This window comes from Argopecten irradians, chromosome 4, assembly GCF_041381155.1.
Source record: "Argopecten irradians isolate NY chromosome 4, Ai_NY, whole genome shotgun sequence".
Taxonomy (NCBI): Eukaryota; Metazoa; Mollusca; class Bivalvia; order Pectinida; family Pectinidae; genus Argopecten; species Argopecten irradians.
Window position 1 is genome coordinate 1,771,454 of NC_091137.1, and position 12,809 is coordinate 1,784,262.

The 12,809-nt window shown below is 32.2% G+C and overlaps 1 protein-coding gene and 1 long non-coding RNA gene across 2 annotated transcripts in view; both read left to right on the forward strand.

The window, feature by feature from the left end:
- The window catches only part of LOC138320340 (UPAR/Ly6 domain-containing protein qvr-like), a 44,371-nt gene extending 37,753 nt beyond the window's left edge, over window positions 1-6,618 (forward strand). The window contains exon 3 of the mRNA XM_069263260.1: window positions 5,935-6,618. Within this exon, the coding sequence (XP_069119361.1) occupies window positions 5,935-6,149 (215 nt within the window). The 3' untranslated portion in view covers window positions 6,150-6,618. The remainder of the gene's footprint in view (window positions 1-5,934) is intronic.
- A 2,143-nt stretch (window positions 6,619-8,761) lies between these two features.
- On the forward strand, window positions 8,762-9,745 carry LOC138320341 (uncharacterized). Its single transcript, XR_011208168.1, has 2 exons — window positions 8,762-8,877; window positions 9,538-9,745. It is a non-coding gene; the product is annotated as an uncharacterized lncRNA (long non-coding RNA).
- The last annotated feature ends 3,064 nt before the right edge of the window (window positions 9,746-12,809 follow it).

Below are 12,809 nucleotides of genomic sequence, written 5' to 3' on the forward strand. Positions count from 1 at the left end.
ACCTGAAGTATGTTACATATTAAGATTTTGTTATATATTTACAGGCGTAGTTCAGTATCAGTGGACTTGTACCTGAAGTATGTTACATATTAAGATTTTGTTATATATTTACAGGCGTAGTTCGGTATCAGTGGACCTGTACCTGAAGTATGTTACATATTAAGATTTTGTTATATATTTACAGGCGTAGTTCGGTGTCAGTGGACCTGTACCTGAAGTATGTTACATATTAAGATTTTGTTATATATTTACAGGCGTAGTTCAGTATCAGTGGACTTGTACCTGAAGTATGTTACATATTAAGATTTTGTTATATATTTACAGACGTAGTTCGGTATCAGCGGACTTGTACCTGTAGTATGTTACATATTAAGATTTTGTTATATATTTACAGGCGTAGTTCAGTATCAGTGGACTTGTACCTGAAGTATGTTACATATTAAGATTTTGTTATATATTTACAGGCGTAGTTCGGTATCAGCGGACTTGTACCTGTAGTATGTTACATATTAAGATTTTGTTATATATTTACAGGCGTAGTTCAGTATCAGCGGACTTGTACCTGAAGTATGTTACATATTAAGATTTTGTTATATATATACAGGCGTAGTTCAGTATCAGTGGACTTGTACCTGAAGTATGTTACATATTAAGATTTTGTTATATATATATACAGGCGTAGTTCAGTATCAGTGGACCTGTACCTGAAGTATGTTACATATTAAGATTTTGTTATATATTTACAGGCGTAGTTCAGTATCAGTGGACTTGTACCTGAAGTATGTTACATATTAAGATTTTGTTATATATATACAGGCGTAGTTCAGTATCAGCGGACTTGTACCTGAAGTATGTTACATATTAAGATTTTGTTATATATTTACAGGCGTAGTTCAGTATCAGTGGACCTGTACCTGAAGTATGTTGCATATTAAGATTTTGTTATATATATTTACAGACGTAGTTCGGTATCAGCGGACTTGTACCTGAAGTATATTACATATTCAGATTTTGTTAAATATATATACAGGCGTAGTTCGGTATCAGTAGACTTGTACCTGAAGTATGTTACATATTAAGATTTTGTTATATATTTACAGGCGTAGTTCAGTATCAGCGGACTTGTACCTGAAGTATGTTACATATTAAGATTTTGTTATATATTTACAGGCGTAGTTCGGTATCAGCGGACTTGTACCTGTAGTATGTTACATATTAAGATTTTGTTATATATTTACAGGCGTAGTTCAGTATCAGTGGACTTGTACCTGAAGTATGTTACATATTAAGATTTTGTTATATATATACAGGCGTAGTTCAGTATCAGTGGACTTGTACCTGAAGTATGTTACATATTAAGATTTTGTTATATATTTACAGGCGTAGTTTAGTATCAGCGGACTTGTACCTGAAGTATGTTACATATTAAGATTTTGTTATATATTTACAGGCGTAGTTCGGTATCAGCGGACTTGTACCTGTAGCGTTTTACATATTAATATTTTGTTATATATTTACAGGCGTAGTTCAGTATCAGCGGACTTGTACCTGAAGTATGTTACATATTAAGATTTTGTTATATATATACAGGCGTAGTTCGGTATCAGCGGACTTGTACCTGTAGTATGTTACATATTAAGATTTTGTTATATATTTACAGGCGTAGTTCAGTATCAGTGGACTTGTACCTGAAGTATGTTACATATTAAGATTTTGTTATATATATACAGGCGTAGTTCAGTATCAGTGGACTTGTACCTGAAGTATGTTACATATTAAGATTTTGTTATAATATATACAGGCGTAGTTCAGTATCAGTGGACTGTACCTGAAGTATGTTACTTATTAAGATTTTGTTATATATATACAGGCGAAGTTCAGTATCAGTGGACCTGTACCTGAAGTATGTTACATACTAAGATTTTGATATATATTTACAGGCGTAGTTCAGTATCAGTGGACCTGTACCTGAAGTATGTTACATATTAAGATTTTGTTATATATTTACAGGCGTAGTTCAGTATCAGTGGACCTGTACCTGAAGTATGTTACATATTAAGATTTTGTTATATATTTACAGACGTAGTTCGGTATCAGCGGACTTGTACCTGTAGTATGTTACATATTGAGATTTTGTTATATATTTACAGATGTAGTTCGGTATCAGCGGACTTGTACCTGTAGTATGTTACAAATTAAGATTTTGTTATATATTTACAGGCGTTGTTCAGTATCTGTGGACCTGTACCTGAAGTATGTTACATATTAAGATTTTGTTATATATATACAGGCGTAATTCAGTATCAGTGGACTTGTACCTGAAGTATGTTACATATTACGATTTTGTTATATATTTACAGACGTAGTTCGGTATCAGCGGACTTGTACCTGTAAGTATGTTACATACTAAGATTTTGTTATATATTTACATGCGTAGTTCGGTATCAGTGGACTTGTACCTGAAATATGTTACATACTAAGATTTTGTTATATATTTACATGCGTAGTTCGGTATCAGTGGACCTGTACCTGAAGTATGTTACATATTAAGTATTTGTTATATATTTACAGGCGTAGTTCAGTATCAGTAGACCTGTACCTGAAGTATGTTACATATTAATATTTTGTTATATATTTACAGGCGTAGTTCAGTATCAGCGGACCTGTACCTGAAGTATGTTACATACTAAGATTTTGTTATATATTTACAGGCGTTGTTCGGTATCAGCGGACTTGTACCTGTAGTATGTTACATATTAAGATTTTGTTATATATTTACAGGCGTAGTTCAGTATCAGCGGACTTGTACCTGAAGTATATTACATACTAAGATTTTGTTATATATTTACAGGCGTTGTTCGGTATCAGCGGACTTGTACCTGTAGTATGTTACAAATTAAGATTTTGTTATATATTTACAGGCGTTGTTCAGTATCAGCGGACCTGTACCTGAAGTATGTTACATACTAAGATTTTGTTATATATTTACAGGCGTAGTTTAGTATCAGTGGACTTGTACCTGAAGTATGTTACATATTAAGATTTTGTTATATATTTACAGGCGTAGTTCAGTATCAGCGGACTTGTACCTGAAGTATGTTACATATTAAGATTTTGTTATATATTTACAGGCGTAGTTCGGTATCAGCGGACTTGTACCTGTAGCGTTTTACATATTAAGATTTTGTTATATATTTACAGGCGTAGTTCAGTATCAGTGGACTTGTACCTGAAGTATGTTACATATTAAGATTTTGTTATATATTTACAGACGTAGTTCGGTATCAGCGGACTTGTACCTGTAGTATGTTACAAATTAAGATTTTGTTATATATTTACAGGCGTTGTTCAGTATCAGCGGACCTGTACCTGAAGTATGTTACATACTAAGATTTCGTTATATATTTACAGGCTGTAGTTCAGTATCTGTGGACCTGTACCTGAAGTATGTTACATATTAAGATTTTGTTATATATATACAGGCGTAGTTCAGTATCAGTGGACCTGTACCTGAAGTATGTTACATACTAAGATTTTGTTATATATTTACAGGCGTAGTTCAGTATCAGTGGACTGTAGCTGAAGTATGTTACATATTAAGATTTTGTTATATATTTACAGACGTAGTTCGGTATCAGCGGACTTGTACCTGTAGTATGTTACATATTCAGATTTTGTTTATATATATACAGGCGTAGTTCGGTATCAGTAGACTTGTACCTGAAGTATGTTACATATTAAGATTTTGTTATATATTTACAGGTGTAGTTCAGTATCAGTGGACTTGTACCTGAAGTATGTTACATATTAAGTTTTGTTATATATTTACAGGCGTAGTTCAGTATCAGTGGACTTGTACCTGAAGTATGTTACATACTAAGATTTTGTTATATATTTACAGATGTAGTTCGGTATCAGCGGACTTGTACCTGTAGTATGTTACAAATTAAGATTTTGTTATATATTTACAGGCGTTGTTCAGTATCAGCGGACCTGTACCTGAAGTATGTTACATACTAAGATTTCGTTATATATTTACAGGCGTGGTTTAGTATCAGTGGACTTGTACCTGAAATATGTTACATATTAATATTTTGTTATATATTTACAGGCGTAGTTCAGTATCAGTGGACTTGTACCTGAAGTATGTTACATATTAAGATTTTGTTATATATATACAGGCGTAGTTCGGTATCAGTAGACCTGTACCTGAAGTATGTTACATATTAAGTATTTGTTATATATTTACAGGCGTAGTTTAGTATCAGCGGACTTGTACCTGAAGTATGTTACATATTAAGATTTTGTTATATATATACAGGCGTAGTTCAGTATCAGCGGACTTGTACCTGAAGTATGTTACATATTAAGATTTTGTTATATATATACAGGCGTAGTTCAGTATCAGTGAACTTGTACCTGAAGTATGTTACATATTAAGATTTTGTTATATATTTACAGGCGTAGTTCAGTATCAGCGGACTTGTACCTGTAGTATGTTACATATTAAGATTTTGTTATATATTTACAGACGTAGTTCGGTATCAGTGGACTTGTACCTGAAGTATGTTACATATTAAGATTTTGTTATATATATATACAGGCGTAGTTCAGTATCAGTGGACTTGTACCTGAAGTATGTTACATATTAAGATTTTGTTATATATTTACAGACGTAGTTCGGTATCAGCGGACTTGTACCTGTAGTATGTTACATATTAAGATTTTGTTATATATTTACAGACGTAGTTCGGTATCAGTGGACTTGTACCTGAAGTATGTTACATATTAAGATTTTGTTATATATTTACAGGCGTTGTTCGGTATCAGCGGACTTGTACCTGTAGCGTTTTACATATTAATATTTTGTTATATATTTACAGGCGTAGTTCAGTATCAGCGGACTTGTACCTGAAATATGTTACATATTAAGATTTTGTTATATATATACAGGCGTAGTTCAGTATCAGTGGACTTGTACCTGAAGTATGTTACATATTAAGATTTTGTTATATATTTACAGGCGTTGTTCGGTATCAGCGGACTTGTACCTGTAGTGTTTTACATTTAATATTTTGTTATATATTTACAGGCGTTGTTCGGTATCAGCGGACTTGTACCTGTAGTGTATTTTACATATTAATATTTTGTTATATATTTACAGGCGTTGTTCGGTATCAGCGGACTTGTACCTGTAGTGTTTTACATATTAATATTTTGTTATATATTTACAGGCGTTGTTCGGTATCAGCGGACTTGTACCTGTAGTGTTTTACATATTAATATTTTGTTATATATTTACAGGCGTTGTTCGGTATCAGTGGACTTGTACCTGTAGTGTTTTACATATTAATATTTTGTTATATATTTACAGGCGTTGTTCGGTATCAGCGGACTTGTACCTGTAGTGTTTTACATATTAATATTTTGTTATATATTTACAGGCGTTGTTCGGTATCAGCGGACTTGTACCTGTAGTGTTTTACATATTAATATTTTGTTATATATTTACAGGCGTTGTTCGGTATCAGCGGACTTGTACCTGTAGTGTTTTACATATTAATATTTTGTTATATATTTACAGGCGTTGTTCGGTATCAGCGGACTTGTACCTGTAGTGTTTTACATACTAATATTTTGTTATATATTTACAGGCGTTGTTCGGTATCAGCGGACTTGTACCTGTAGCGTTTTACATATTAATATTATGTTATACATTTACAGGCGTTGTTCGGTATCAGCGGACTTGTACCTGAAGTATGTTACATACTAAGATTTTGTTATATATTTACAGGCGTTGTTCGGTATCAGCGGACTTGAACCTGTAGCGTTTTACATATTAATATTATGTTATACATTTACAGGCGTTGTTCGGTATCAGCGGACTTGTACCTGAAGTATGTTACATACTTAGATTTTGTTATATATTTACAGGCGTTGTTCGGTATCAGCGGACCTGCTCCTCGAACCTGACAATCACTATGAACATTAACGCTGTTTGTATAGCTGAATCTAGACCAAGAACAGGAGATATCTGTTTCTGTGAAAAATGGAAATGTAACGAGGGGACATCCTTAAAGTCAGAAACTCATGTGCGCTCCCTAATGACGTTTTTAATCCTCGTTATACTCCTCACGTGTTTTCGATAGGAAAATGGATTAACAATTCGTTTCACGTGCAGATGGACACTGTTAATGGCCTTTATGTATAAAAGCTGCTAAAATATTGGAATTATTTTATGTCACGTGCATAATGTGACAGGGATCACGTGATAAAATGGCGGGAATGATCCCTTTACCAATGTGATAGTCACGTGATTACCCGTGTACAGGACGTGAACGGGCTTGTTGGAAAATATCGTCCAGAAAAGGGATGTGACTTTGCATCTTATGAGTGCGTTTGGAGTTTAAGATATATATTAATGATCTTAGAATGATCCATATTCATGATCTTCCCGGGTTATGAAATACTCTTTAAACTTTTTTTTTACCTCTTTACTCTTTTGCAATTAATTTATCACATAATAATAATTTATCTTGTCTTAGTTTACAAGAAAACTCCGCCCGCTGATGATGTCAGGAGCACACTGAATTGTTATTAAATAGAATGCGGCATGAGCGGCCGTGACGTCTTCATCATTGATGAAATCAGGTGATAGAAAATATCTTAATTCAAAGTGATTCTATCTTTGGAATATTTGGTTTGTAGCCGGATTATACATAACGAAACTGAATCATCTTATATTTCTTTGCATTGGCAAAACTTTTAATATCTCATGTTGTAGAAGTTCTAATATACCCATCTTTTACTAATGTTTCATACATGGTAGCAGCTGTTATTGTTTCATAGATGAATATATAATCCGTTTTTCTGATTGCACAGAAAAGACACAAATCCTATACTCATATTGGAAACATATTAACCTAATTCACTATTAGTAGGAAAATTCACGGTTACGATAGAATTTAAATCATATTAACTATTCACGATTACAACGTGACAATTGTTATTCGTTTTTCTTGTTCTTTCGTATTAAATTTAACATTTTGAATGCACTTCAAATATCGAAGGATGTTTGTATAGATATTGGCTATAATAACAGCTGATAATAGAATGTTTATTTAAGATTTAATGCGCGCGTGTTTGTGAATGTGTGTCTGCGAGCGTTTTAATGGTGTATTATTTTAAACACATTCAGACTTTTAACCATTTTATGAGCATCAAAGACGCCCTCAGACGTCTGCTGGTATATCATTTGTCTTGATCGTACTATGTTATATATTTACTTTTTGGGACAGCTGATATTGGCCCCTAGCAGAAAACATTCCACCAAGAGCTAAGCATTTCTTAACATTGAATAATACATTAATAATTATCTAGGATCAGTTATAATTAGTGATGGTATATAAAGTTTACATCATACATATGTTTGTAACCAGTTTGTTTGTTAATTATTTAATGTTAACTCGAGAATAATGGTGTTAATATAATCTGGCTATACATTTAGTATTTCTGGTCTTTGAAATCAAAGTTGTATGTGCCGTAATTTTCAATTGATATCACTATTTTTTAACTTCATCGGCATAACTCGATGAAGTGAAAAATTAGTTACATTAATGCTTATAATTAATTTTTCGAACCACATGATAATATCGAGCGTCGGGTTTTCGTGCCATTCTTGGATTTTTTCTTCATAGCATATGAACAAAAATGATCTGCTAATCAGAAAGTCGGATATAGTATGAAAACAAATAAAAATTAATTATATTCCCTTACAATAATAATGAATCACAATACTTACAATGTAGTAAAAAGACCACACAATCAAACCAAGTGACAACGTTGTTGTCTATCATTTTCATTTCACATCTTTACGGTGGCAATAATAATTACAAAATGATTTTTTCTGACATGGTTTCATCTAAACATACATATAACATAAAAAAAACTATTACAGTACGCAAACAAATGCTTATAAAGCATGAATGATTTTCACAGTTTAATTCATCAAAACTACTTGTATGCAATTGTAATTACTAAAGACAAAAATGTTCGTCCGGTTATGGCAAGTATAAATTTAGTAACAACAATAACAGTGTAGATAATCAGCGACGATTGCTATACATACAACAAATACTTATTTTTACATGATCTTTTTTTCGGTAGTCTTATAAGCCAATGTGATAACTACGTTATTCTGTACAAGCACTATACGGGAGGTAACCCTGACAGTAAAAGGAATGTTTCCTTATTTTAGTAGCTTCTTTTTGGTATCATACCTTTGATTTAAATGCAACTGAATTATGAACATCAATTAACGTTTCACATGGTTGCAATCGTTGACTGGTAATTTTACCGGTAATAAATAACTCAACGTTTTATCTCTAATATGATCGACTTCAATATTATGAGTATAGATAAAATATAAAATCGACAGGATAATAAAAAGTGTTTTCTCATTTGAAGGATTGACATACTATGTATCTGATATAATGGCTCTTTAAGCAGGAATATTGTTCGTTTGGCAATGAAACGTTTCTGCTGAGATATCTGTGAAGTGGAACGTTGTGTTGATACGTACACTGGTATGTCCATCAATTACCATAAGGGGCCAGAGTTAGGATGGCCAACATTCCCATGACGCGCGAGGTTTTGTTTTGTATATAGAATAACATATAAATTAAAAGGAACATATTGACTTTTTCGTTTATCACAATACCCAGGCAACATGGCTCAATGAGATTGATATTAAACCCGCATTCATTAACCCTTTGTCAGCGACATGTTCAGCTTTTAGGACTTAAAGGAATTGTGTAAGACCACATCCGAAGAATGCTATACAGAACCAGTGACGAAGAAACGTAATATAATGTACATGTAAGTTACTGTACATATGTATTTAGTGCTAACATGGCGGGAGACGTCAAGCATAGACGTTTATAACCAGATATAGGAAAAAGTTTTGTTATTTCACAAATGACTTGAATTATGATAAATAAAGTAAATTATGCATGCAGGCAAGCCTATACTGTCAAATTTGTATTAGGCATAGAATTTTATTAAATCATTAACTAGCTATTTCTTAGAAATCATCTGATTATCATTTAGGTTCAAACAATTATCATAAAAATTCCAGGTAAATATAAGATACTGCCGCCTCCAAACAATTTCTTTGACCAGTGTAAATTCCAAACTTTTCTTAGAGTAATGAGAAGTATCCAATATTATACATGTAATCAATAGTAATTATTTAAAATTTGAAAAAAATATGCATGTAATTGTGACAGAAATATTTCATATTGTTACAGATGAAACATAAAAGCACCTGCAAGAGTATAAGACAAGTTAAAGCTTTTAAAGTTTAATATTTGTGTAGATTGTCAAGTCCAGTTTTTATCAATAACAATAATATTATATTTACATGTATACTACAGAACTAAAGATCATTTGTATTAAATGACAAATGATCTGTCAATAAATGACATATTACCTTAGTCAAAGTGTAACAATTAATCACATTCTTATTTTTAATTACAGGAAGCTAATCATGGAAAACTTTGATGTGATAACAGTTCTTAAATCAAAAGGACATACATGCATATGAGGAAAGGACTGGATTAAAAGAATGGACATCATAACTTATGGACAGAGAGAAATTTTATACAAATGCATTGTAGATACACTACAAATGTAATCCAGTATTATTATTAAAATGTGTTTAAAGTGAAAAATACAAGTTATGACAGCACTTTGTTGTTTTATTTGTATTCCAAACTTTATGAGCTACATGTAGCCTGTATTCCCTTCATTTGAGTCAGTCGAAATATCCCGGATTCCAGCTCCTTGTCCCCTTTCCTACCCAAGAAATGGAAACAGTGTCTATTGACACTGATAGTGATAGTGATAATTGTCTTTATGTAGTTCCCTTGCATCAGATGTGTATACAGTAATAACTGAACAGTCTTTAAACAGAAATGCAATGTTCAGGTTTCTTTCAAAAGAATAATATGGACAGTCTATACAAATGTATATGCATCTTTTAAAGGTATTATTGAAATTTACACTCTGCCACCTTCGATACTCCAGGGTTTAAGACACAGACATCCTATCCACCCCTGAACTATCCCATTATAAAAAGGAGGCAGTTCATGAGAATAAAGCTGGCCAATCACAGGTCTGCAGAGAAAATCCTTTTAGATTTCAGAGAGTGAGCGATGTCCAACTTCAAAGCCACAGTCAACCACAGTGTACCATTATTAGATTATTTTGATGTACAAGATCATCAAAGGATCAAATTACCTGTGTCTTCTGTTGCCTTCATTTTTGCTATGCCATAGCCCAAGGATGGATATAATGTCAGTAGATAGTAACCCCTGGAGTATTGAGGATACACCTCTGCAGGATCATTTAGTTTGTAAACTTAAATTAAAATATGGTGTTACAAAATATATTTCATATTAAGATAATTTAAGATAACTAATACTTACTAATAACAGATTTCTATGAAGTGGCACACATGCTTTTGAGAGCAACATTGAACATGCAACCATTCATAGTGGGTTTTTATTCAGTTTTTATAATGGTAAAATTACTGCCATAACCTTTATTCTCTTCTTGAGAATAAATTATTAATAAATAGATTTAACACACATAAGAAATTCTAATAATTTTATTTGCTCAAAGTTTTCAATTTTGCACAGTGCAGCACTGCAGGACAAAAAGCACTCACAGTCTGACCTGCAAACACAAGAGTTTCTTCAATATTCTCTAGATGCAAAAATATATTTTGAGATTAATGAAATATCATTTAAATTTTCTTGTCATAAATTTTCCATTCAGCCTTAAGTGTTCAACAGTTTCTAGTGTAATGACAGTGAAAATAACCTCTGGAGTATCAAGGATGCAGTCTCCCATGTTATGAATATGTCATTGTTCTGTAGTAGAAGGGGAAATATACATGGCTAGTAAGAGGCTGAACTTAATACATCTACCACCTCAGTTAAGGTTCACTGATCTGGACCTGGACCATCCAAAAACATACAATCATTTTATTACAATAAAAAGAATAGTGATGATGCATTTGTGTTTCTTCATATGTGAACAGGTAACAAGACATTCAAACCTAATACAGGTGAAAGATCTGATTTAATGTAAAGTATATACATGTAACATGTGTATATACAAAAAAGTCTGGAGTTATTCTTGTTTTATTGCACTGTTTAAATATTAGAGTTTAAAGTCTATCTTTTTTACCTCATTTAATATATATGTTATTCACAAATAAATTTTGTTATAGGTTGACTGCTTTGCAATCTAAGATTTATGGTAACTATTTTATCAAACAGCTGCAATGATATCAAAAGTCAAGTTCTGACATCTTATTCTTAATCTCTGTTAAATCTTAAAATCTTTGAAAAGAGAGTATGAAATTGCACATAATATTAAATAAATGAAAAGCCTGAATGTAACTAGAATGACTTTTTGTTTTAATGTTAGCATATTAAAGCTTTGATCATACTCTGTTGCTTTCTTATCAAAATCCAAAAAGGAAGGGATTGATCATTACATGTATTTTGCCTTATGTTTGTTTACAGATTTACATGGAGAAAACTGAATATACAGTATATTATTTGGTTTGTTAATAAAATTGAATATTTAGTCTCAAATAAATCCATCAGTATTTCAAATTCAATAAATGTTATTGACTCATAGATATTAGACATTGGCCTATGGCTGTCAGGAAAAAGCTTTATCCTCTCCAATTTGTATAATTGTGGTTTTCTTTTTCATTGCTGCTCACAAGACACATTTGAATGGATCATCAAATAGACAACCAGAAGACTGATTTCTCTTCTTAAAAACATTTGAAGTGTCATCATAATTGTCCCAAGTAAGCCAAATAAGATTCATGTATATTTACATGTACATACACTCTATATACATGGTACATGTATAAATATTTAATGTTTCATCAAATGAAAGGGTGACAAGTAGATTTCTTTAAATATCTGCTGAAGTAATACTCCCTCTCATTCTACAGAGTACTCCCTTAATGTGAAACTCATGTGTAACTCACTAGAGCAAACTTAGTACACTTTACTTATACTGACTAAAGTAGTCCTAGTGCATTAGCGATCTGTTTCAATTTGCAAAGAAATGTTCATCATATTTAAATTGACTGTGTTGTCAAAACATGTACATTGTACTTAATATTTCTGGTGTTAAATAGGTATTAATTATACCGGACATGTACATTATGTATAATTTTAATGTGCATATGTATACATGTACATAGCCTCCCGTAATGTAGGGGGCCTACAAGTGTACGTGTTGTACATGTACTTTTGATCAATGAATTTATTATTTTTATTTCAATGGCGGTAACTACAGACACAGAGATTGGTCCACAATTATTTCTCAATAATCTTTTCATATATAAACTGTCAGTATTATCAGGTTTCATAATTCATATGGAAAATTGAGGATTTTTAACATTTTTCAATCTGTGTTCCGTACAAACAGCTGACAAATGGATGATCAGAGTGTAATATAACATTGCATTGAAGCGACGAGTTACCCTTATATTTCAACTGTGACTGTTTCAGAAATAAGAAAATAGTATAAAAATACCTTATTCAAGCACTTATTATCTTATCATGAGTTGTCACGCCGATATTTACACCAAAAACAACGCGTTTCATCGTGTTGACATCGGTAACAAATGTGTCAGGTAATAGACAGGAAGTGCCGTTTTTGTCAGGTGTTTCCTTACGTCATTACAAAATATGCCGCTTACATCACTGAGAAAT